Source organism: Heptranchias perlo, chromosome 4 (assembly GCF_035084215.1).
Source record: "Heptranchias perlo isolate sHepPer1 chromosome 4, sHepPer1.hap1, whole genome shotgun sequence".
Taxonomy (NCBI): Eukaryota; Metazoa; Chordata; class Chondrichthyes; order Hexanchiformes; family Hexanchidae; genus Heptranchias; species Heptranchias perlo.
Window position 1 is genome coordinate 55514997 of NC_090328.1, and position 26543 is coordinate 55541539.

General features: G+C 43.4%; 1 protein-coding gene across 2 annotated transcripts in view; it reads right to left on the reverse strand.

Moving 5' to 3' along the window:
* The window catches only part of epb41l4a (erythrocyte membrane protein band 4.1 like 4A), a 340503-nt gene that overhangs the window by 62193 nt on the left and 251767 nt on the right, over positions 1 to 26543 (reverse strand). For both annotated transcript variants that reach the window (XM_067982951.1, XM_067982950.1), the window contains 2 exons: positions 7693 to 7784; positions 1294 to 1377 (listed from right to left, as the gene is read on the reverse strand). In XM_067982951.1, the coding sequence (XP_067839052.1) occupies positions 1294 to 1377; positions 7693 to 7784 (176 nt within the window). The remainder of the gene's footprint in view (positions 1 to 1293; positions 1378 to 7692; positions 7785 to 26543) is intronic.

The following is a 26543-nucleotide window of genomic DNA, read 5'->3' on the forward strand; positions in this document are numbered from 1 at the left end:
ACTGTACCAGTGAAATCAATTTACAGGCCCAATTCTAGGCGTGAAGTCCAACTCGTTACTTAGCACAATTGTACTGTGTAATTATAAACCGGAAAAAAGCAAAAATTACATGTGCGAAACTCAGTCAATTAATAGACTTGGCTGTATATATGTGTGTGTGTTGATGGCAACTGGAAGAGTCCCACAGTTGGAGAGGTTTCTCTGCAATGAGGTGGGACTGGTGATACGATGGGCACAGCACCCAATCTCAAAGTGAGATACGGCAGTATTGCAGCTACACTTCTTATTCAAATTACTTTAAATCCTTAATTAAAAATGTAGTGGAAGCCTGTCAAATTTAAGAGTATCTAAATAGAGCAAATTATTTCTCCCAGCCTCCAAATATTAACTAATGACATTGACAAGACTCTGTTTTTTTCTGTGTGTTAGACCCATGGAAGATCCTTTAAATAACATAAAATAAATGGAAAGGGAGATGACTTTTACTACAAGAAATGCAGTTATTTCTTGAACCAATCACCGTATCTTCTGGTCTGGTGGAACAATTACTTAATTACTGCAGGCCATTATGAAATATAATTAACAAAAAATATTGCTTTGCTGCATCAGAAATTTTATTTTTGATACTAACAAAGATGCTGACAAAGATGTACAATCATACGTTGCAGTGCAGTTGAAAATTCAGCTGCTGTGTTCAAAATTATGTCTATTAATCACAGGCAATGTGAAGCAATAACACATAATTCCATTTGTCCTGATCCAAAAGGGAATCATTTTATGGTAATTTTTAAAACCACAGGGGTATCTATTTGAGTTTTGGCTTTGTCTGCAGGCCCTGTGGGATTGGTCTGCTCAATAAAGATGCAACTTCATGAGATACGTTATTAAATTTAGTCTGGTTAATAAAGGATTGTGAAACTGTAACTTACTTAAAATGGAGACAGAGGGATCGGGTGTTTATTAGACAGCATGAGATTAAAAAGGAAGATGTAGTATATTATTACCAGAATCAGTATTCATTAAAAGGAATTGAGCTGATCAATTATGAATGAGGGAGAAATGGTTCAGTAACAATAATGTTCTATATTTAATGTCTTCCAGTTTGAATGATAAAACCCAACAATTAATGCATTGCTATGAAGCAAAAATACCACAATGCTTACAATGCACACATCTACTAAAGTCTTAGCTACTTTTCCACTTTTAAAATACAAAGATTAATTCAGCTGAGGAATTTCTCTGCACAATTTTTGTTCCCTTAAGCAAAGCAGTTATTCAGTGAAATCTGATTACCTGTACCGGTGTCTGTACCCTAGAGACCCCAGCTTGCTAAGTTTTCGTGACATAGAATTTGAATATTCATCTGTTTCAGGCAATCTGATTAAGTAAAATGAAAAGATTTTACTTAAAGAACATACAATTAATAAATTATAGTTTTTGGACAATGAATAAATAGCAGTACTACTTTATAAAGTATGGTTAAGATAAATATTCTGCATATGCTGTACACTTATGAAAGACATAAGGCAAGGGAAGGGTCAGGCCCAGCTATGGAATGGCCCTGCAATTCAATAATCACCAACACTCACTGCCATATCACGTGGGCACGGGACCAGAAGCCTCCACCGCCTATGCAATTGTATTCCAGAATAAATCACTGCCTTCAGCAGAAATGGGATAAGGAGAGAAAAAAATGAAGAATGAAGAAGAGGAGTAAAGGAAAAAGGAATAAGGAATGCCCCTCCTTGCAATTTCTATCCTGTGCAGAAACATGGGGGGTAACTTTAACCCCCAAGGACAGGTGGGTTGGGTTAAAGTTGTAAAACCCATCCCCAACCCACCCACTTCCGGTTTTAACGAAGGCGGGTCGGGTGTGCCAGCGACCAACCTGCTCTCAGGAGGCGGATCGGTAAGTTAAATCTTTTAAGGAGGCTGCGGGCCTCCATTTTAATAGGTTTTTTATTTTTAACTCCCGGGGGCCGGGATTTCCAGGCCTTCTGATTAACACCATGTATGAGGAGGCGAGAAGGCCAGGATCAACAGATAAGTGCCTTTATTGCACTGCTTGTGGGCCAGGAGGAGCAGGAGTGTTTCCTCCAGGCCCAACTAGCCTATCTGCTACGATCCCACACACGCGTTCGGCCGACCCTCCCCCCCACCACCATGATCTATGACCGCCCTCCACGATTTCCGACCCTCCCCCCCAACCCCACCCCAATGACTGAACCCCCTCCATTGACTGACCACCCCCGCCCATGTCCGGCTCAAACCCACCCCCATGTCTCACTTACCTAACATCCGTTCCCCAGCTGCTTTCCTGTCCAAACAGGCAGCCAGCCTGTCAATCATGCTGCCTGTCAGGTGGGAAACCAGCTGAAAAAATTTAAAAGATGTCCTGACGTCAAAATCGTCAGAATGCCCGGGAAACCCATACCCCTGAGTAAACATCAGGGCGCCCAAAAATCGATGATGTTTCAGGTGGATCCGGGCCGCAATTGGGGTAGGCAGGGTGGAATTTGGGGCGGGACCCAGTTATGCCGGGTTTTCACTGCACCGGGGTTTTATCAGTCATTGGAAATTTGTGCTTCTTGTGTCCACTTTGTTTCCAGATGATGTCAGGAAAAGAGGTAATTTGACTTCACCTGCATTAAGCAGGCATTTTTTTATTCGTTCATGGGATGAGGGTGTCGCTGGCCAGGCCAGCATTTATTGCCCATCCCTAATTGCCCTTGAGAAGGTGGTGGTGAGCTGCAGTCCGTGTGGTGAAGGTTCTCCCACAGTGCTGTTAGGAAGGGAGTTCCAGGATTTTGTCCCAGCGACGATGAAGGAACGGCAATATATTTCCAAGTCGGAATGGTGTGTGACTTGGAGGGGAACGTGCAGGTGGTGTTGTTCCCATGTGCCTGCTGCTCTTGTCCTTCTAGGTGGTAGAGGTCGCGGGTTTGGGAGGTGCTGTCAAAGGAGCATTGGCAGCCACTGCGGGCCGGTGGTGAAGGGAGTGAATGTTTAGGGTGGTGGATGGGGTGCCAATCAAGCAGGCTACTTTGTCCTGGATGGTGTCGAGCTTCTTGAGTGTTGTTGGAGCTGCACTCATCCAGGCAAGTGGAGAGTATTCCATCACACTCCTGACTTGTGCCTTGTAGATGGTGGAAAGGCTTTGGGGAGTCAAGAGGTGAGTCACTCGCCACAGAATACCCAGCATCTGACCTGCTCTTGTAGCCACAGTATTTATGTGGTTTGTCCAGTTAAGTTTCTGGTCAATGGTGACCCCCAGGATGTTGATGGTGGGGGATTCGCGATGGTAATGCCATTGAATGTCAAGGGAGGTGGTTAGACTCTCTCTTGTTGGAGATGGTCATTGCCTGGCACTTGTCTGGCGCGAATGTTACTTTCCACTTATCAGCCCAAGCCTGGATGTTGTCCAGATTTTGCTGCATGCGGGCTCGGACTGCTTCATTATTTGAGGGTTTGCGAATGGAACTGAACACTGTGCAATCATCAGTAAGCATCCCCATTTCTGACCTTATGATGGAGGGAAGGTCATTGATGAAGCAGCTGAAGATGGTTGGGCCTAGGACACTGCCCTGAGGAACTCCTGCAGCAATGGCCTGGGGCTGAGATGATTGGCCTCCAACAACCACTACCATCTTCCTTTGTGCTAGGTATGACTCCAGCCACTGGAGAGTTTTCCCCCTGATTCCCATTGACTTCAATTTTACTAGGGCTCCTTGGTGCCACACTTGGTCAAATGCTGCCTTGATGTCAAGGGCAGTCACTCTCACCTCACCTCTGGAATTCAGCTCTTTTGTCCATGTTTGGACCAAGGCTGTAATGAGGTCTGGAGCTGAGTGGTCCTGGCGGAACCCAAACTGAGCATCGGTGAGCAGGTTATTGGTGAGTAAGTGCCGCTTGATGGCACTGTCGACGACACCGTCCATCACTTTACTGATGATTGAGAGTAGACTGATGGGGCGGTAATTGGCCGGATTGGATTTGTCCTGCTTTTTGTGGACAGGACATACCTGGGCAATTTTCCACATTGTCGGGTAGATGCCAGTGTTGTAGCTGTACTGGAACAGCTTGGCTAGAGGCGCAGCTCGTTCTGGAGCACAAGTCTTCAGCACTACAGCCGGGATGTTGTCGGGGCCCATAGCCTTTGCTGTATCCAGTGCACTCAGCCGTTTCTTGATATCATGTGGAGTGAATCGAATTGGCTGAAGACTGGCTTCTGCGATGGTGGGGATATCGGGAGGAGGCCGAGATGGATCATCCACTTGGCACTTCTGGCTGAAGATGGTTGCAAACGCTTCAGCCTTGTCTTTTGCACTCACGTGCTGGACTCCGCCATCACTGAGGATGGGGATGTTCACGAAGCCTCCTCCTCCCATTAGTTGTTTAATTGTCCACCACCATTCACGACTGGATGTGCCAGGACTGCAGAGCTTTGATCTGATCCATTGGTTATGGAATCGCTTAGCTCTGTCTATAGCATGTTGCTTCCGCTGTTTAGCATGCATGTAGTCCTGAGTTGTAGCTTCACCAGGTTGGCACCTCATATTTAGGTACGCCTGGTACTGCTCCTGGCATGCTATTCTACACGCCTCATTGAACCAGGGTTGATCCATTTCATCTTATACTATCTCTTTTGTCATCTAGGGAGCTCTGGCCTTAGTTGCCCTACCTTTCCACCTCATCAGTCTACTCTCAATTATCAGCAAAGTGATGGAAGGTGTCGTCGACAGTGCTATCAAGCGGCACTCACTCACCAATAACCTGCTCACCGATGCTCAGTTTGGGTTCCGCCAGGACCACTCGGCTCCAGACCTCATTACAGCCTTGGTCCAAACATGGACAAAAGAGCTGAATTCCAGAGGTGAGGTGAGAGTGACTGCCCTTGACATCAAGGCAGCATTTGACCGAGTGTGGCATCAAGGAGCCCTAGTAAAATTGAAGTCAATGGGAATCAGGGGGAAAACTCTCCAGTGGCTGGAGTCATACCTGGCACAAAGGAAGATGGTAGTGGTTGTTGGAGGCCAATCATCTCAGCCCCAGGGCATTGCTGCAGGAGTTCCTCAGGGCAGTGTCCTTGGCCCAACCATCTTCAGCTGCTTCATCAATGACCTTCTCTCCATCATAAGGTCAGAAATGAGGATGTTCGCTGATGACTGCACAGTGTTCAGTTCCATTCGCAACCCCTCAGATAATGAAGCAGTCCGAGCCCGCATGCAGCAAGACCTGGACAACATCCAGGCTTGGGCTGATAAGTGGCAAGTAACATTCGCGCCAGATAAGTGCCAGGCAATGACCATCTCCAACAAGAGAGAGTCCAACCACCTCCCCTTGACATTCAACGGCATTACCATCGCCGAATCCCCCACCATCAACATCCTGGGGGTCACCATTAACCAGAAACTTAACTGGACCAGCAATATAAATACTGTGGCTACGAGAGCAGATCAGAGGCTGGGTATGCTGCGGTGAGTGACTCACCTCCTGACTCCCCAAAGCCTTTCCACCATCTACAAGGCACAAGTCAGGAGTGTGATGGAATACTCTCCACTTGCCTGGATGAGTGCAGCTCCAACAACACTCAAGAAGCTCGACACCATCCAAGATAAAGCAGCCCGCATGATTGGCACCCCATTCACCACCCTAAACATTCACTCCCTTCACCACCGGCGCACTGTGGCTGCAGTGTGCACCATCCACAGGATGCACTGCAGCAACTCGCCAAGGCTTCTTTGACAGCACCTCCCAAACCCGCGACCTCTACCACCTAGAAGGACAAGAGCAGCAGGCGCATGGGAACAACACCACCTGCACGTTCCCATCCAAGTCACACACCATCCCGACTTGGAAATATATCGCCGTTCCTTCATTGTCGCTGGGTCAAAATCCTGGAACTCCCTTCCTAACAGCACTGTGGGAGAACCGTCACCACACGGACTGCAGCGGTTCAAGAAGGCGGCTCACCACCACCTTCTCGAGGGCAATTAGGGATGGGCAATAAATGCTGGCCTCACCAGCGATGCCCACATCCCGTGAATGAATAAAAAAAAAATGTTAGTGAGCAGAACTTTGTAGGGTCGACTGGGCTTGGTTTGTCTTTGTCGTGTCCAGTGCCTAGTGGTCCGATGCCGGGTGGTCCGTCCGGTTTTAATCTTTTTATGACTTCTTTTAGCGAGATTTTACAACTGAGTGGCTTGCTAGGCCATTTCAGAGGGCAATTAAGAATCAACCACATTGCTGTGGGTCTGGAGTCACATATTGGCCAGACCGGGTAAGGACGGCAGGTTTCCTTCCCTAAAGGACATTAGTGAACCAGATGGGTTTTTACGACAATCCAGTTGTTTCATATATTACTTACCAGGACCATATCCTGGCGGAAGTAGTCCCCACTAAAGGTTGAAGGTCAGTTTTCTCACAGCAGTAAATCCCAAAGCTTTTCTACAAAAGGAACTGTTGGCTGCTCAAAAAACTTTTTTGTCTGTCCCTGCTGTCTCCGTTCCATTGCGGCTGGCCTAAATTGCAAATTTCCTCCCCCATCTCATCTTGTGAGCGCCCCATCTGCACCACTGCTGTTGCAGGTAAATACCCCTGACTTCCGGAAGTTGAACAGGGTCACAGATGCAAGACCTGCACCACCATGGTTACGGCGGAACACACAAGGTTATCAGGCCCATGCTGTCTGAGCCCTTACAGTGACCCAATCTTTCAGATGTATTTTTTTTTTATTGACAATAGAGGTATTAAATGAACAAAATAAATATATAAAAACACATTCAGCAAAGAGTGAGGCAGTTAGAATTAATTCTGTATTTCTACAATCATTGTATGTTTATCACTTTTAAGGCAAATCTATGTAAAAAGATTGCTCCCATTGGAACATGAATCCATACAGGCAGGTGTATCACTGTTCTAGATTCTCCAAACACTTTTAATTTAACAAATTTAGTGTGATGGAGTGGGGTGTTGGGCAAAGCCCTGAACAACCAACACTGTGTGTCGGCATTCTTCTGTAGTCTCCAAACAGATTATGCAGGATACATATATGCCATCACAGCCATGCACTGGTGCTACAACAACAAAAACCAGACACTACACTGTAATTTAAAGGACCACAGTTAATATTGCTGTTAGAATTATAACACAGCATCCTGAATGCCACTGTATCCCAAACTTGATGTGATGTCCTCAGAAAGCTTGCATTCCTTATTGAACGAAGACAGTATAGCACAACATTTCAAAAACCTTTGCAAGATGCTAATATCCCAGGTAGTCTACTTACAAGGGATTTAAAGACATGAAGAAAAAGCAAATAAATCGATGTTATACGTCCCATATTTCTCTCATTATATATGTAAATGACTTGCATAAAATACAAGTTGATGAAACTGCATGTGTGATTGTGGTCTCTGTACAGTGCTTGGCTACCACAAAACTATATTTCTCTTTTATGGAGCATATAAACATTTTATTTGCAAAATGTAAGCCCTTGCATGAATTTACATGAATTTACACTATACATATTCTTTTTAATGCTTTTCACCTAGATTATAATTTAGGTACAAATGAACAGCTGCCAGAGTATTGTCACTTGGTCTATAGGGATTTCCTTACAGAAATTAAGACTTACTTTAGTGCTCTGTTGGTTATTCAGATCTAGGATTAATGTAATATTATGGTACATACCTGAAAAATGTGTGATATTCCACGCAGCATCTCCATAGATGCTTACAGGCTGCTTTGTTGGGTACCTCAAAGAAGTAAGATGTTTCAGTGCACTACAAATAAAAATGTAAATATGGTGAAATTTAATTTATCTTCTTGATGTCTGATATTCACCATACAAGTCTGACAATGAAAAAAAAACATATCTCCATAACATAAGTGAAATTTTCAAATGCTGCCAGTACATAATAATGAATTAAAATAATAGCTGTGTGCTAATCACAAGCATTCCCACATTGTGCACAATTAAAATAATGTAAAGTTTAAAGCAGTACTATGTTTGTTCTTCGAGGGATTTTTCTGGAAGAAAACTAATTCACATACTCTATTATTCATATTTTCTGTTTTTCTCATGTCTTGAATTTATTTTATTATGCTTCTTTCCATCATTTATCATCTCTGACATGCTACCATCTTTTGTTTTTCTCTCAAGCATGTTGGAGGTTATTTCATCCATATTTCCTCTGTTATCTTTTTTTTATCTTTTCCTCCACCTTCCCTTTTTTCTAATCCTATATAAATGCTGCTCATTCTTCATTTTCCAGTTCTGATCAAGAGTTACACCTGAAACATTGGGGTAGAAATTGGACCTCATTTCGCCCATTATACAGGCGTAAAGCAGGCACGAGGAACAATTTTTGGGATCAATATCCCACGCCCAAGGAAGCCCTGACGGACATCCAACCCGATATTGGGTCGGCGCAATTCTTAGACGTCCCTGGCAGATACCTAAAACAAGTCTGAGGCCCCTTACAGATGTAAATGAGGGGCCTAATGCCTGTTTTAGGTCCACTCTGAGAAACTGAAACTACTCCGCTCCGGATTCTTTAACGGCTGCTGCAGCCTAAACAACACCCGCCAATAAAAGGTCAGATTTTTAAAAGACCTTTTTTAAACGTCGCTGTGGAGCCAAGAGGAGCAGGAGTGCTCCCCTATTTGCACAGTGTTCCAATTGCCAATCTCCACCCCCCCCCACCCCTCAGGACTTACCTTTGGTCTGCTGCTGGTGAGGCAAGCAGACGGATATTAATTTTATTCAAATGGGTGAGCTGCCTGTTGAGGCGCGAAAGGCACCGGCAGCTCACCCAGTTAATATTAATGAGGCTCAAGGCCTAATTTTGGGCCAGCCTCGGACCTCCCAGATTGGGCATCCATCGCGGCAGCGACAAATTTCTACCCCACTAACTTACCTGCTCCATCTACAGATGCTGACTGATCTACTGCATATTTGCAGCATTTTCTGATTTTGCTTTATTAAGATATGTTGTATCATATAAAGTGACAACAACAGTTACAGAAAATATCTCGATTAAACCTTTTAGTGACTTCACACAATGGTGTAACACTTAAGGTCACATATCACTAACATTTGTAATGCTCTTTCTCACATTTGTACATTGGTCTTTTGGATCACAGGAGACAAAAGTATGGGTGTATGATTTGCCTGTTAGGATAAAGAAGTTGGTTTTAGCAATGTAAAAGAGGTGATCCGAAGTGTTGAGTGTAAAAGCAGCTTTACATCATGCAACATTCAACCCAATAATCCCACTCCTTATCATGCACTGATAACAAAAAACAAGTTTAACATTTTGAATCAATATTAAAATGAACTGAGAGGGTATGGGGGAGATGCGTGACATATGAGACAGATGGGGGGCTCAGGGGTTGGGTAGGGGCATGTTTGGCTTGGTAGGCAAAGAGAAAGAGAGGGAAGTAACAGGTGTGGAACAGGGTGAGGTGCTCAAAGGAAGAGAAGTTGCCAGAGTGCTGGGGTGAGAGACCAAGATATGACTTGATGATAAGGGCCATACCAATATTGCAGCTGTTTAAGTGGGGCAGGTGGTGAAGAGTATAACCAGGTGGGGAAGTTTCAGTAAGGGGCAATGTGTCACCAGCCGTGAGCCAAGTTTCAGTCACAGCCAGGATGTTAAGACAGTCATCAAGGTTATCCGTGAGTAAATGGACATTCTGTAGTGAAGTACAGAGAAGGGAAGTGATTGTTGAACCACTAGTAAAGTGCAAGGGGGCAATGGAGGGTGGAGTGAGTGGGACAGGAAAGAGGTTAGCTCCCCATCAGATGAGCTACGCAGGAAAGTCAGCGAGAGAGGAGGATGGGGCAGTTGCTGCTTGTAAGGAGGCAGCAACAGGTGCCTCGATGGGCACTTCGAAGAATGTCGAGAGAGGCAAATAAGAACATAAGAAATAGAAGCAGAAGTAGGCCATATGGCCTCTCGAGCCTGCTCCCCATTCAATAAGATCATGGCTGATCTTCGACCTCAACTCCACTTTCCCGCGCTATCCCCATATCCCTTGATTCCCCTAGAGTCCAAAAATCTATTCATCTCAGCCTTGAATATATTCAATGACTCAGCATCCACAGCCCTCTGGGATAGAATTCCAAAGATTCATAACCCTCTGAGTGAAGAAATTCCTCCTCATCTCAGTCTTGAATGGCTGATCCCTCATCCTACGATTGTGCCCCCTAGTTCTAGACTCTAGCCAGGGGAAACAATCTCTCAGCATCTACCCTGTCAAGCCCCCTCATAATCTTTTATGTTTCAATGAGAGCACCTCTCATTCCTCTAAACTCCAGACAGTGTAGGCCCATTCTACTCAACCTCTCTTCATAGGACAACCCTCTCATCCCAGGAATTAATCTAGTGAACCTTCGTTGTACCGCCTCCAAGGCAAGTATATCCTTCCTTAGATAAGGAGACCAAAACTGTACGCAGTACTTCAGGTGAGGTCTCAGCAAAGCCCTGTACAATTGTAGGAAGACTTCCTTACTCTTGTACTCCAACCCCCGTTCAATAAAGGCCAACATGTCATTCGCTTTCCTAATTGCCTGCTGTACCTGCATATTACTTTTTGGGCTCGATTTTGAAAGGGCGGCGGGATGGCAGCGGGGGGGGGGGGGGGTGGGGAGAGGGTCAATGGGCACACGGGAAACCTGACTAATAAAATCTTACTGTTTCCTATGTTAATTGGTGGCCCTTAACATAGCTTCCAGGTTTGCCGTCCGAAAGCTGCGCAGTGGGTGGTCTGCACACCTGCATGACAGGCTGTCAGCTGGAACGGTTCGATTTAAAGGGTCATTGCTCCAACACCAAAAACGCACAATGGAGCAGCAGAGGGGCAAGACTGCTCCAAGGTTCAATGATGCCTCGCTGCAGCAGCTACTGGTCGGGGTGAGGAGGAGGAGGCAAGTATTTTACCCTGCGGACAGAAGGCAGTGCCCTGCCTCTACCACCAAGAAGGCCTGGCTCAAGGTGACAGAGGAGGTCACCAGCAGCAGCAACATCTCCCGCACCTGGGTCCAGTGCAGGAAACGCTTCAATGACCTGACTAGGTCAGCAGAAGTGAGCACACTTATTAATTCTCATGCATTCCATGTTCCACATCACCGCACCACCCCCTCAACTCATTCTGCACTGCCAAGACTACTCCATCACATAATATCTCGCACCCACTTAAGGCTCATCCTCAACTTACCTGAACTTCCTCACCTCCCCATTTGTTACCCAACCACTACAGCTCACCCCAATCCTCATACAAAGTGATGGCTCTGTCTCATACTCACCCTCTGATGCATCTCTTTCATGGTCAGCCTCACCCAAACCAATGCATTCATCGGCTGGCTACTTCACTATCACTCACTCACTCATCTATACTTTCTCCCCTTCTCGGGAGAAGACAGTGCAAAATGCACCCTCGAGTGCCTGTCCGTCGGGGACGCCGAGGCTGGCACCCCTAAAACGTTTGGTGACACAACTTTAACATTCATCACACACAATATAGGAACATAGGAAGAGGAGTAGGCCATTCAGCCCCTCGTGCTTGCTCCGCCATATGATAAGATCATGGCTGATCTGTGATCTAACTCCATATCCTGCCTTTGGCCCATATCCCTTAATACCTAGACCCTTCATGATTTTGAATACCTCTATCAAATCTCCTCACAACAGTCTCTGTTCCAAGGAGAACAACCCCAGCTTCTCCAGTCTATCCACATAACTAAAGTCCCTCATCCCTGGAATCATTCTAGTAAATCTCTTCTGCACCCTCTCTAAAGCCTACACATCTTTCCTAAAGTGCGGTGCCCAGAACTGCATACAATTCTCCAGTTGTGGCTGAACCCAGGTTGAGAGGAGATTTGATAGAGGTATTCAAAATCATGAAGGATGTAGACAGAGTAGATAGAGAGAAACTGTTCCCACTGACGAAGGATCAAGAACCAGAGGGCACAGATTTAAGGTGATTGGCAAAAGAATCAAAGGTGACATGTGGAAAATCTTTTTTACACAGCGAGTGGTTGTATCTGGAATGCACTGTCAGAGGGGGTGGTGGAGGCAGATTCAATCATGGCCTTCAAAAGGGAACTGGATAAGTACTTGAAATGAAAAAATGTGCAGGGCTACGGGGATAAGGTGGGGGAGTGGGACGAGATGGATTGCTCGTGCATAGAGCCGGCGTGGACTCGATGGGCCGAGTGGCCTCCTTCTGTGCTGTAACCTTTCTATGGTTCTAGGAACCAGTGTTTTATAAAGGTTCATCATGACTTCCTTGCTTTTGTACTTTATGCCTATTTATAAAGCCCAGGATCCTGTTTGCTTTTTCAACCGCTTTCTCAACCTGCCCTGCTACCTTCACCGATTTGTGCACATATACCCCCAGATCTCTCTGTTCCTGTACTCCTTTTAAAATTGTGCTCTCTAATTTAGGAACATAGGAACAGGAGTAGGCCATTCAGCCCCTTGTGCCTGCTCCGCCATTCGATAAGATCATGGCTGATCTGTGATCTAACTCCATATACCTGCCTTTGGCCCATATCCCTTAATACCTTTGGTTGCCAAAAAGCTATTTATCTCAGATTTAAATTTAGCAATTGAGCCAGTATCAATTGCCGTTTGCGGAAGAGAGTTCCGAACTTCTACCACCCTTTGTGTGTAGAAATGTTTTCTAATCTCGCTCCTGAAAGGTCTGGCTCTAATTTTTAGACTGTGCCCCCTACTCCTAAAATCCCCAATCAGCGGAAATAGTTTCTCTCTATCCACCCTATCCGTTCCCATTAACATCTTATAAACTTCGATCAGATCACCCCTTAACCTTCGAAACTCCAGAGATTACAACCCCAATTTGTGTAATCTCTCCTCATAACTTAACCCTTGAAGTCCAGGTATCATTCTAGTAAACCTACGCTGCACTCCCTCCAAGGCCAATATGTCCTTCCGAAGGTGCGGTGCCCAGAACTGCTCACAGTACTCCAGGTGCAGTCTAACCAGGGTTTTGTATAGCTGCAGCATAACTTCTGTCCCCTTGTACTCCAGTCCTCTAGATATAAAGGCCAGCATTCCATTAGCCTTATTGATTATTTTCTGCACCTGTTCATGACACTTCAATGATCTATGTACCTGAACCCCTAAGTCCCTTTGGACATCCACTGTTTTTAACTTTTTACCATTTAGAAAGTACCCTATTCTATCCTTTTTTGATCCAAAGTGGATGACCTCACATTTGTCTACATTGAATTCCATTTGCCACAGTTTTGCCTCTCCTCGTTCTTCCTACCGAAATGCATCGTTTCGCAATTTTCTACGTTAAATTTCATCTGCCACGTGTCCGCCCATGCCATCAACCTGTCAATATCCTCTTGAAGTCTATCACTACCCTCTTCACTGTTTACTACCCTTCCAAGTTTTGTGTCATCTGCAAATTTTGAAATTGTGCCCTGTACATCCAAGTCCAAGTCATTAATGTATATCAAGAAAAGCAGTGGTCCCAGCACTGAGCCCTGGGGAACAACACTGTATACCTCCCTCCAGTCCGAAAAACAACTGTTCACCATTACACTCTGTTTCCTGTCCCTTAGCCAATTCTGTATCCATGTTGCTACTGCCCCCTTTATTCCATGGGCCGCAATCTTGATGATAAGCCTACCGGGCGGCACTTTATCAAACGTTTTTTCAAAGTCCATATGCATCCCATCAACTGCATTGCCCTCATCTATCCTCTCTTATCCTCTCATTACCTCATCAAAAAACTCTATCAGGTTAGTTAAACATGATTTGCCTTTAACAAATCCGTGCTGGCTTTCCCTAATCAATCCACACTCGTCCAAGTGACTGTTAATCCGGGACAGAATTATAATTTCCAAAAGTTTCCCCACCATTGAGGTTAAATTGACTGGCGTATAGTTGCTGGGTTTATCCTGACACCCTTTTTTGAACAAGGGTGTAACATTTGCAATTCTCCAGTCCTCTGGCACCACGCCCATATCTACGGATGTTTGGAAGATTATAGCCAGTACCTCCACAATTTCCACCCTTACTTCCCTCAGCAACCTAGGATGCATCCCATCTGGACAGGATGACATATATACTTTAAGTACAGCTGACTTTTCAAGTACCTCTTTATCAATTTTTAGCCTATCCAGTATCTCAACAATATCTTCCTTTACTGAGACTCTGGCAGCATCTTCCTCCTTGGTAAAGACAGATGTCAAGTACTCATTTAGTACCTCAGCCATCCCCTCTGCCTCCATGAGTAGATCTCCTTTATGGTCCCTAATCAGCCCCACCCCTCCTCTTACTACCCGTTTACTGTTTACATGCCTGTGGAAGACTTTTGGATTCCCTTTTATGTTGGCTGCCAGTCTATTCTCATACTCTGTCTTTGCCCCTCTTATTTCCTTTTTCACTTCCCCTCTGAACTTTCTATATTCAGCCTGATCCTCACTTGTGTTATCAACCTAACATCTGTCATAAGCCCATTTTTTCCATTTCATCTTACACTATCTCTTTTGTCATCTAGTCATTAACATAGATTGTAAATAGCTGAAGCCCAGGTAGTGATCCTTGCGGTACCCTACTAGTTACGGCCTGCCAACCTGAGAATGACCCGTTTATCCCAACTCTCTGTTTTCTGTCCGTTAACCAATCCTCTATCCATGCTAATATATTACCCCCAATCCCATGAGCCCTTACCTTGCGTAACAACCTTTCATGTGTTCGAATGCCTTTTGAAAATCCAAATATACTACATCCACTGGTTCCCCTTTATCTACCCTGCTAGTTACATCCTCAAAAAATGAATAAATTTGTCAAACATGATTTCCCTTTCATAAAACCAAGTTAACTCTGCCTGATCATATTATGATTTTCTAAGTGCCCTGTTACCACTTCCTTAATAATGGATTCCAGCATTTTCCCGATGACCGATGTCAGGCTAACTGGCCTGTAGTTCCCTGTTTTCCCTCTCCCTCCCTTCTTGAATAGTGGGGGTAACAGTCCACCGGGTCCGTTCCAGAATCTGGAGAATTTTGGACGATCACAACCAATGCATCCACTATCTCTGCAGCCACCTCTTTTAGAACCCTCGGATGTAGGCCATCAGGTAAAGGGGATATATCGGCGTTTAGTCCCATTAGTTTGTCCAGTGAAATTAATCTAGTTTCCTCTAGTGATATTAATTGTTTTAAGTTCCTCACTCTCATTTACCCCTTGGTTCCCCACTATTTTTGGCATGTTCTTTGTGTCTTCTACTGTGAAGACAGATAGAAAATATTTGTTTAACGCATCTGCCATTTCCTTATTCCCCATTATAATTTCTCCTGTCTCAGCCTCTGAGGGACCAACGTTTACTTTTGCTACTCTTTTCCTTTTTACATACTTGTAGAAACTCTTACAATCTATTTTTATATTTCTTGCTAGTTTACTTTCATATTCTATTTTCTCTCTTTTTATCAATTTTTTGGTCGTCCTGGATCAAAATCCTGGAACTCCCTACCTAACAGCACTGTGGGAGTAATTTCACCAAACGGACAGTAGCAGTTTAAGAAGAAGATCATCTCACCACCACCTTCTCAAGGAAAACTAGGGGCAAATGTCACACAATATTAGCTATAAAATCTGAATTTGAAACAGTGTACAGAATAGAACATCTATTTATTACTTGACTTGTATTAGAACGGCAGCAACTAAAAACAAATTACAGTACTCAAGTTTAATTAGGAATTCTTCTGGTCACTATGTGTAGCAACATTGTAAAGGCGTTTCGAAAGATTTCCTCTCTTTGGTTATAAATGGATTTACAATATCCCCCTATACATAGTGATCAGGGAGTTCTTATCCCATTGTGAAAATCCAAATTGAGAAACAATTTTTTGATCTGAGGTTATATAATAGTTGGTAGACTACAGAGATAATCACAGCAGCTTAATTGTCCTCCACTCTTTGTGATTGGATGTGGCAGGACTGCAGAGCTTTGACCTGATGGGAACACCTTCACCTCCAGGTTCCCCTCCAAGTCACATATCATCCCAACATATATCGCCGTTCCTTCATTATCGCTGGATCAAAATCCTGGAACTCCCTACCTAACAGCACTGTGGGAGTAACTTCACCAAATGGACAGCAGCGGTTCAAGAAGAAGATCTCATCATTACCTTCTCAAGGAAAACTGGGAACAGCCAATAAATGCTGGCCAGTATATCAAATTACTTTATTTTCTCCCCAGTGTCCCTTCTATTCTCAGCCAGTACTATCTACAGCCAAGAAAGCAGATGACCTGCTTTCAGTAACTACCTATGCCACACTTCAGCTGGTCACTAGGAGCTGTGCAAGAGTATGGGTATGAACGTGCCTCTGATTTGAACTTACTGTGAGGTGGACACAGTATTACCCAAGATTGGACAATTGGATTGGACAAGATTGAGTACTTCATATGAAATTGGGCCTGGTCAGTTCTGTTAAATTTGCCACCTTTCTAGTTGTTTAATATGATGAAAAACTGTTGATGATGTACTCTAAGTAGTCATGGAACAAAAATGTTTTTTTAGAACCAATACTCAAGACTTCAGTGCATTTAACAAAAAAAAAGTTAAATGTTTAGAATACCCAAAATTCCAACACTTTAACCATGAGCCTGAGAATGGAATTTTCAAGATAACACAGTGAAGTATTATTTTACAACACAGCATGTCCGATGAGTGTTGTTGCACTTCGCTGATCTTGAATAAAAGAGAATTCGGTACAATCAAGGTTTTGCTACAGTGGTTGGTCTGAAAACAAAGCTGTTTGTGACTCAATGAAAAATGTGATGGTTCACTGTACCGGATTGAAAGGCATGTGCAAGAACTAAAGGTGGTTTCTGCCAGGGTCATTCACTATGACTTTCCATGTGGTAAATGAAGTTCATCAGACATACTTACTTCTCACAGGCAGTAAGCATTCATAGGCTTTACATAACGTTTTTTTTAAACTCATCATATGTTATAATTAATTTATTGGGTAAAATTAACCTACTTTTTTCTTCAGATGATGAAGGATCTGCTGTGAACTTCCAGCATTTTCTATATTTCTTTCAATTATTTAACTGTTTCTCCCTCAATTATATACTATGAATTACTGCACTTTAATTTTTACATGTACTTTCAAGTAGTATATACATATTTTTTGAATTATAAAATATAGACCATAATTCCATAATGAAGTAATTTTGATATTTAAATATTATACCTCCAGGTCTTTCAGGTTCAGTGAATGCATTAATAACAAAGTTTACTGAAACCGTACCTCAAAATTGATACCCTGGCAGTGCCTGTGGGGTTTCAAAGTTGATTACTGTCAGCAGACTGATTGATCACCGATACACACTGGCTTCATGGAAACTAGGTCTTTATCTGCCTGGTGAGGTTTTTTGAACTTCAAGAGAAAATTAATTAAAGTTCATATTGCTGTTTTATCTTCCCAATCAAATGGTTGTCTTAATTATCCAAAGTCAAAGAACAATGCAGGAAAGTCAATGGCCCAGGACATGCCCAGGTTCTGTACTATAAATCAGCACTTTGAATTCACATTTTTGGCTGACATGAGCTTTTTTCATTTTAAACCTTTGCTGGTTGCTAACAATGGCACTTTTCCCCATGTATCTGAACATTAATTAGCATTACCTTTTTTGAGCACATGACCTACTGAGTTAATAGCGAATGGACATTTTTTCCCAATTAATAAATTCTAGGGTTTAAATGTGAACTCCTGTAGCACAGTTGTAGTGAGTATACCCCTTGGTGCCATAATAATAGGAAACAGTGTTGGAATAAAATAATATTGAAAAATAGACAAAATCACCCCTCCTGCCTGGTGTATGCTCTCATAGCACATCTGATGCTTTTGACAATTTTCTCAATACATATGAGGAAAGCAAGAAGGCATATCCTTTATGCCATATTCAATGCCCCCGAAGCCTCCAAACTATCATTCTATCCACTCAATATGCCCCCAAATTACTTTCCTCCCCATTTACTAATCTGCTTCCCAATCCCTTATCCCAGCCACCCAGTTTCCAATACACCCTCTTAGCCCGTTAATGTGACACTATGTCACCCACACTGGCCAACCAATGTTTTCCTGAGTCGCCCTACCTAGCTTTTTGATGTGGTCCACTCAACTTTTTCTCTCACCTGGGGAGTCACATTTAAGGAATGTTTTGAAAAACCAACTCAGTCATAATGGATGAGAGGGAAGGCTCAGAAGCAAATCAAACAAGAGGACATCAGAGGCAAAAAATGTCTCCAGTTCGACAAGTGTCTCAAGCACTCTCAAGTGCCAACCATCACTATTTGGGTGGCCAGGTATGCAGGCACCTGCTAATGTTGAAGCGTGAGTTCTAATTCTCGTAAGTATGAAGGAAAATAATGATTCGGTCTGAATTTTATCAATTACTATTGACAATATGATTAAGGGCAACTTAGTGACTTACCATCACACCAATGTCAGTGACCTGTCTACTAGGACTCCTGATTACAAGTAAGCTAAATAATAAACTTGTGCATGTGAACTTCTACTATTCACGGCATAAGAATGTATCCATCACCCAAGGAGGGATACAATAACAATCCTCGCAACAAACAGCTGGGTCAATTAGGATTGTAGCCCTATCTGAGAGGAGATACATGGCTCCCTTAGATTAAGTGACAAGCGAAGAAACTGTTCAGTGCAGCAACCACTAGTATGGATTTGTTATTTCTCTCACACTTATAGAGCAAACTGCTTTCCACTCCCAGATCTGAGGAAGATGCCTGAATTCTAGGACAAAGCTATTCATATCATAACCATAACGGGGACCGAGTGTAACATATCAAAGTTTGCAGATGATACAAAGATGGGAGGGAAAGTAGAATGAGGAGGACATAAAAAACCTACAAGGGGATATAGACAGGCTGGGTGAGTGGGCGTAGATTTGGCAGATGCAATACAATATTGGAAAATGTGAGGTTATGCACTTTGGCAGGAAAAATCAGTGAGCAAGTTATTATCTTAATGGCGAGAAACTGGAAAGTACTGCAGTACAATGGGGTCTGGGGGTCCTAGTGCAAGAAAATCAAAGTTAGTATGCAGGTGCAGCAGGTGATCAAGAAGGCCAATGGAATGTTGGCTTTTATTGCTAGGGGGATAGAATATAAAAACAGGGAGGTATTGCTGCAGTTATATAAGGTATTGGTGAGACCGCACCTGGAATACTGCATACAGTTTTGGTCTCCATACTTAAGAAAAGACATACTTGCTCTCGAGGCAGTACAAAGAAGGTTCACTCGGTTAATCCCGGGGATGAGGGGGTGGACATATGAGGAAAGGTTGAATAGATTGGGTCTCTACTCATTGGAGTTCAGAAGAATGAGAGGCGATCTTATTGAAACATATAAGATTGTGAAGGGGCTTGATCGGGTGGATGTGGTAAGGATGTTCCCAAGGATGGGTGAAACTAGAACGAGGGGGGCATAATCTTAGAATAAGGGGCTGCTCTTTCAAAACTGAGATGAGGAGAAACTTCTTCACTCAGAGGGTAGTAGGTCTGTGGACTTTGCTGCCCCAGGAAGCTGTGGAAGCTACATCATTAAATAAATTTAAAACAGAAATAGACAGTTTCCTAGAAGTAAAGGGAATTAGGGGTTACGGGGAGCGGGCAGGAAATTGGACATGAATTTAGATTTGAGGTTAGGATCAGATCAGCCATGATCTTATTGAATGGTGGAGCAGGCTCGAGGGGCCGATTGGCCTACTCCTGCTCCTATTTCTTATGTTCTTATGTATTGAAAGTGTTGGTGATAGAAATAGCCCTCCTCTGCATTACACTCTAAATAAAAAGACACTTATTACAAAGGAAGAATGCCATCTGAACTGGTTGTAACCCACATTTGGATAACTATTAATATTGATATCCACCGTTCTAGATGGCACCTCTTCCATGCTCCTTCAACATGAATAGCTGAAATTTGTCCATCTTCTCTCTACTTCAATGTAAAATGCATGCACAGTTATTATACTATAAAATTCAAGTTGTCAAATACTTCCTATATACATTGGTGAATCTATACAGCCAGTTATGAAGGTAGTTCTAACAAACAAGACTGTACTCCCTTCCTGCTTGATTTATGAAGTGATATATAACAGAATATCTGTAACATAAAACATGAAAAATCCTTTAAAAAAAATCTCATGGAACAGGGATTTTACAGCATTCAGCCAACAGTCCCTTAGCCAGCATTCTGCTGCATTCCTTTTGTAAGCCACCCCATCGGCTGACAAGATAGACTTTTCAATTGTATATACTGGATTCATCAGAAGTATCCGAGTAGACATTTTTGGTCATCAATACTAGTGACTCTTTGGTGCAGTCGTACACTTTGGCTTAGAAATTGGTCCGTTTTTGTGACCTGCTACTGAAGGTTGGTGTTAATTAACTGATCTCTTTAATACTATGGAGGCTCAGTCAGAACTTTTTCTGCTAGGTTTGTTTATTTTTGCTCAAACCGCTGCTTTGCGTTGGGACATGAATTTGCCAGTGGGAATCCTTCTATTCTTATGATTTGAAGAGGAGGAGGATAGGAACATGGAAGAGGTTAGATTGGAGGCTCCTAAAGTGAAGCAGACAGAAGGTGCCTTTTCCCCAGGGCACATTTCCGTTCACTGGGGTCACTGAGATCTTACTTAGACTAACCGTCAGTACCTCAGAAGCCTACGCTTCTGCTCGGAGGCTACTGGGGAAAGAGGTCACTGAAGCTCTTCCTGCACTGTATGGCAGTCCTTGGGTTGGTGCAGTTTGCACTGACTGCCTCTACCACCTCCCTCTATACAGTATGAAGCACCCTCTTATGGGGTTGCCTGCCTTGCTTTCTGGTCCTGACTTCAACCAGCAACACTTCCATTGATGCATCAGTAAATCTGAGAGTCCTTCCTGCTGCTGCTGCTTCAGACATCCTTGCAGATAAGTAATGAACCCCTTTAACTGGCTATAACCGGATAAAGGTTATCACTAGAACTGAATTTTCCTCCCTCTCTGCGGAGGTAATCCTATCAGAAATAGTGTTATTGCTCTAAACCCACACTGTGTATTTAATTAGGGCCCTGGGAAGAAATTGCAATGGGTTAGCAGCACATTCAGTTGGGTGGGCGGTATTCCCATTCTACAGCTAACCCAACAGGAGAGACCAGCCCATGCAGTCTACATGTCGGACAGTAAGTTCTAACCACAGTGTGGCAGTTAATTCATTTCAATGCTAATTTTTGGTTTCTTCACCTGTTCCAACAAATTGGCTTCAGATACTTTTGACCTTTGTCCTCGTTTCCCCCAACCAAGTTAAATTTCTGCAACATGCTATTCTCTTCAGTTAGGAGAACGTTCACTTCTACATACAATGTCAGACAGTGGCATGGTATACCCATGGGGAGGTACAATTGGGTGGTTTTAACTTCCTGTTCCATGATGGCTCAGGTGAAACTGGCAAAACTAATCTTCTAGGGAAAGCCTGAATGCCAACGTCAGTTGAGATTATAATTGCGCCTTGGCAAGAGTCCAGTGGTGTAACATTATAGTTTCCTGGACAACAAGTGTATATTTACTAGCAAGATAAATTTTAATTACACAATTTATCAATTACACAAACACATAAATTATAGTAGTAAGTTCATTCAGTCACTAAAAACGACATTTTTATATTTACAACATGAATATTGTCATGTTGATGTTAATGTTGTAGAGATAACTATAAAAAACATGAAAGCGGGGAAAATGAAATAAGAATAGAAAATGGTGAAAATGCACAGCAGGTCAGTGAGCACCTAAAAGAGAAAGATAGGTCAATGCTTTTGGGCGAGGCTCTTCATCAGGACAATTCTGATACAGGGCCCCATTTAAAACATTACCCTGTTCAGATTCTAACTGATGTGCTGCAGGTTTCCAAAATTTCATACTTTTTCTCAAATAAATACTCTGATAATCTTATTGAAAAATATTAGATGAATCAGCAGGAAATTGTAGAGAAGCACGTAGTTCCGCTGGAATAGCACCAGGCCAGAAACTGTGTCAATAGAAACACCTGCACAACATAATGAGAAGCTGCATTATGAAAGATTGTACAGGTATTTTGACCAGGAATTTTAATCCCATCATTACCAGTTGAATCACAGCACATATTGATAAGTGACAAACTGCTATAAATCATCATGTAGCTACGGTATGTCTGAAAGAAGCCTTTGCACTTAAAAGTGAGTTGAAGTGAAATAGAAGTGTCAGGATGCTAAAGGAATGACTAATGGTGAAATTAAAAGGTGAAGCTTTTAATAAACCACAGTCAACAATGCTAATGTTATGAAACAAAGAGAAAAACCTCTTACAGAACCCAAAATGGCAGCTATACCATGATTGAACATCCAGATGATCAGTACTGATCTAATTGTTCATTGTTGCTCCTTAATATGCTCTAAGCAATGCATGATCGAACAAGTAGATTTGTGAGTTCAGTAAAGAATCTCACTTGGGTGAAAAAGTCGTAAAGATCAGTTATAAATATATTAAGACAAAAAAGAAAAATATCAAGTATTTGAAAAGAACAGCTAGCAAGTAGCCTACTAAAATAAAAGAGCAATTCTAATGCTTTTATGACCTCAAAGTGACATTCTGAGTATTCAGTAAGAATGTTTAAATAAAGCTCGGAAATTAATATATTGAAACTGATAAAGATACAAAAAGAAATAAATCCTCTATCAAACTGTTAAAATTAAGCAAAAATTGGATAACCATGGTGCCTTATACTGTGTGTTGTAAATCTATATTTTTAAAGTCAGTCAATATAAAATTAGAATCTTTTCTGTGTAAATTAAATCTTTCCTTTTAAATTAATTTTCTCCTTTTTTATTTAGGTCCTGCAAGCCATGCACCAATCTCACACAAGACAGTGGGGGAGATTTTCTACAGGTCCAAAATGAACATACCAAGCTGACCTTAGATTCTGGTATACGGTCAGCTCATACCTGTGCAGGTATGCAAATTTACTGAGGAGCAATGGCCCCACTGGCGCTGTGAGAAAACCGCATTATTGGCCCGATGGTCTGTTTGGGAAAACAGCCTTTTATTGTTAAGCGATCTGCTTACACTTAGAGACACAGATATACTGAACGACAGAAAGATTTAGCAAATTTATATGATTTTCTAGTTTAAACCATCTTCCAAGTAATGAACCACTTTATTTTTCACTGGTTCAATCCTCACACGTAAAACTAATCAATATTATTTGAACCCCTGCTTTCACTACTTTGGATGTGATGAGGGTTTCTGCCTCCACCACTCTTCAGGCAGTGAGTTCCAGACCCCGACCACCCTCTGGGTGAAAACATTTTTCCTCAACTCCCCTCTAATCCTTCAACCAATTACTTTAAATCTATGTCTCCTGGTTATTGACCACTCTGCTAAGGAAAATAGGTCCTTCCTGCCTACTCTATCTAAGCCCCTCATAATTTTATACACTTCAATTAAATCATCCCTCAGCCTCCTCTGTTCCAAAGAGAACAACCCCAGCCGATCCACTCTTTCGACATAGCTAAAATTCTCCAGTCCTGGCAACATCATTGTAAACCTCCTCTGTACCCTCTGTACCCTGTGCAATCACATCTTTCCTGTAATGTGGTGACCAGAACTGTACGCAGTACTCAAGCTGTGGCCTCCTCACAGCTTACTTTCCCACCTACCTTTGTATTGTCAGCAAACTTGGATACATTACACTCAGTCCCTTCATCTAAGTCATGAATATAGATTGTAAACAGCTGAGGCCCAAGCACCGATCGTTGCGGCACCCCACTAGTCTGCCAACCTGAAAATGACCCGTTTATCTCTACTTTCTGTTTTCTGTCCTTTAACCAATCCTCTGTCCATGCTAATATATTACTCCCAAACCCATGAGCCCTTATCTTGCGTAACAACCTTTTATGTGGCACCTTATCGAATGCTTTTGAAAATCCAAATATACTACATCCACTGGCTCCCCTTTATCTACCCTGCTATTTACATCCTCAAAAAACTCTACGATTTCCCTTTCATAAAACCATGTTGACTCTGCCTAATCATATTATGATTTTCTAAGTGCCCTGTTACCACTTCCTTAATAATGGATTCCAGCATTTTCCCAACGACTGATGTCAAGCGAACTGCCCTGTAGTTCACTGCTTTCTCTCTCCCTCCTTTCTTCAATAGTAGGGTTACATTTGTCAATCCACTGGGACCGTTTTAGAATCCAGGGAATTTTGGAAGATCATAACCAATGCATTCACTATCTCTGCAGCCACCTCTTTTAGAAACCTCGGACGTAGGCCATCAGGTCCAGGGGATTTATCGGCTTTTGGCCCATTAGTTTCTCCAATACTTTTTCTCTACTGAATAAGCTTGTAATGTTTATCGTGGCAAAGAGCAGACAACTAACCTAATTTATTTTTGCCAATTCAGCTCCCATTTCCCATTATAAAGAAGGTATTACTGGCATGGCAGGAGTAGTCTAATCACCTTACACCTTAACACCAAGCACAGAAGGTTCCAAACTAATTGTGTATGAAGTGTATTCTATGAATTACTAGCCCAGTCACAAAGGGGATATCGGGGGTGAAATTGGACCATACAACACCTGTTTTTTAGGCGCTGCGCAGCCAACTAAGCCTCAAAAATGGGGTCCGAGATGCATGCTCACACTTCCGACGGGAAGTACGCAGGACGCCATCTTGGTAAAGGGGTTTGCGCGCACCCCTAATGACCACCAGCAGCATGCAGAGTTTTTAAAAATTTGTTCATGTGATGTGGGCGTTGCTGGCAAGGCCAGCATTTATTGCCCATCCCTAATTGCCCTTGAAAAGATGGTGATGAGCCGTCTTCTTGAACCGCTGCAGTCTGTGTGATGAAGGTTCTCCCACAGTCCTGTTAGGAAGGGAGTTCCAGGATTTTGACCCAGCGACGATGAAGGAACGACAATGAAGGAACGGCGATATATTTCCAAGTCGGGATGGTGTGTGACATGGAGGGGTACTTGCAGGTGGTGTTGTTCCCATGTGCCTGCTGCCCTTGTCCTTCTAGGTGGTAGAGGTCGTGGGTTTGGGAGGTGCTGTCGAAGAAGCCTTGGCAAGTTGCTGCAGTGCATCCTGTAGATGGTACACACTGCAGCCACGGTGCGCCAGTGGTGAAGGGAGTGATATTAAGGGTGGTGGATGGGATATCAATCAAGCGGGCTGCTTTGTCCTGGATGGTGTCGAGCTTCTTGAGTGTTGTTGGAGCTGCACTCATCCAGGCAAGTGGAGAGTATTCCATCACACTCCTGATTTGTGCCTTGTAGATGGTGGAAAGGCCTTGGGGAGTCAGGAGGTGAGTCACTCGTCCCAGAATACCCAGCCTCTGACCAGCTCTTGTAGCCACAGTATTTATGTGGTTGGTCCAGTTAAGTTTCTGCTCAATGGTGACCCCCAGGATGTTGATGGTGGGGGATTCGCAATGGTAATGCCATTGAATGTCAAGGGGAGGTGGTTGGACTCTCTCTTGTTGGAGATGGTCATTGCCTGGCACTTGTCTGGCATGAATGTTACTTGCCACTTATCACCCGAAGCCAGGATGTTTTCCAGGTCTTGTTGCATGCGGGCACGGACTGCTTCATTATCTGAAGGGTTGCAAATGGAACTGAACACTGTGCAATCATCAGCGAACATCCCCATTTCTGACCTTATGATGGAGGGAAGGTCATTGATGAAGCAGCTGAAGATGGTTGGGCCTAGGACACTGCCCTGAGAAACTCCTGTAGCAATATCCTGGAGCTGAGATAATTGGCCTCCAACAACCACTACCTTCTTCGACAGCACCTCCCAAACCCGTGACCTCTACCACCTAGAAGGACAAGGGCAGCAGGCACATGGGATCAACACCACCTGCATGTTCCCCTCCAAGTCTCACATCATCCCGATTTGGAAATATATCGCCGTTTCTTCATTGTTGCTGGGTCAAAATCCTGGAACTCCCTACCTTACAGCATGTGGGAGAACCTTCACCACATGGACTGCAGCGGTCCAAAAAGGCGGCTCATCACCACCTTCTCAAGGGCAATTAGGGATGGGCAATAAATGCTGGCCTTGCCAGCGATGCCCACATCCCATGAACGAATGAAAAAAAAGGCCCAGTCTGGCAGCTATGTCCTTCAGGACTCGGCCAGCTCGGTCAGTAGTAGCGCTACCGAGCCACTCTTCGTGATGGACATTGAAGTCTCCCACCCAGAGTACATTCTATGCCCTTGCTACCCTCAGTGCTTCCTCCAAGTCGTGCTCAACATGGAGGAGGACTGACTCATCAGCTGAGGGTGGGCAGTAGGTGGTAATCAGCAGGAGGTTTCCTTGCCCATGTTTGACCCGATGCCATGAGATTTCATGGGGTCCAGAGTCAATGTTGAAGACTCCCAGGGCCACTCCCTCCTGACTGTATTTCACCAAACCACCACCTGTGATGGATCTGTCCTG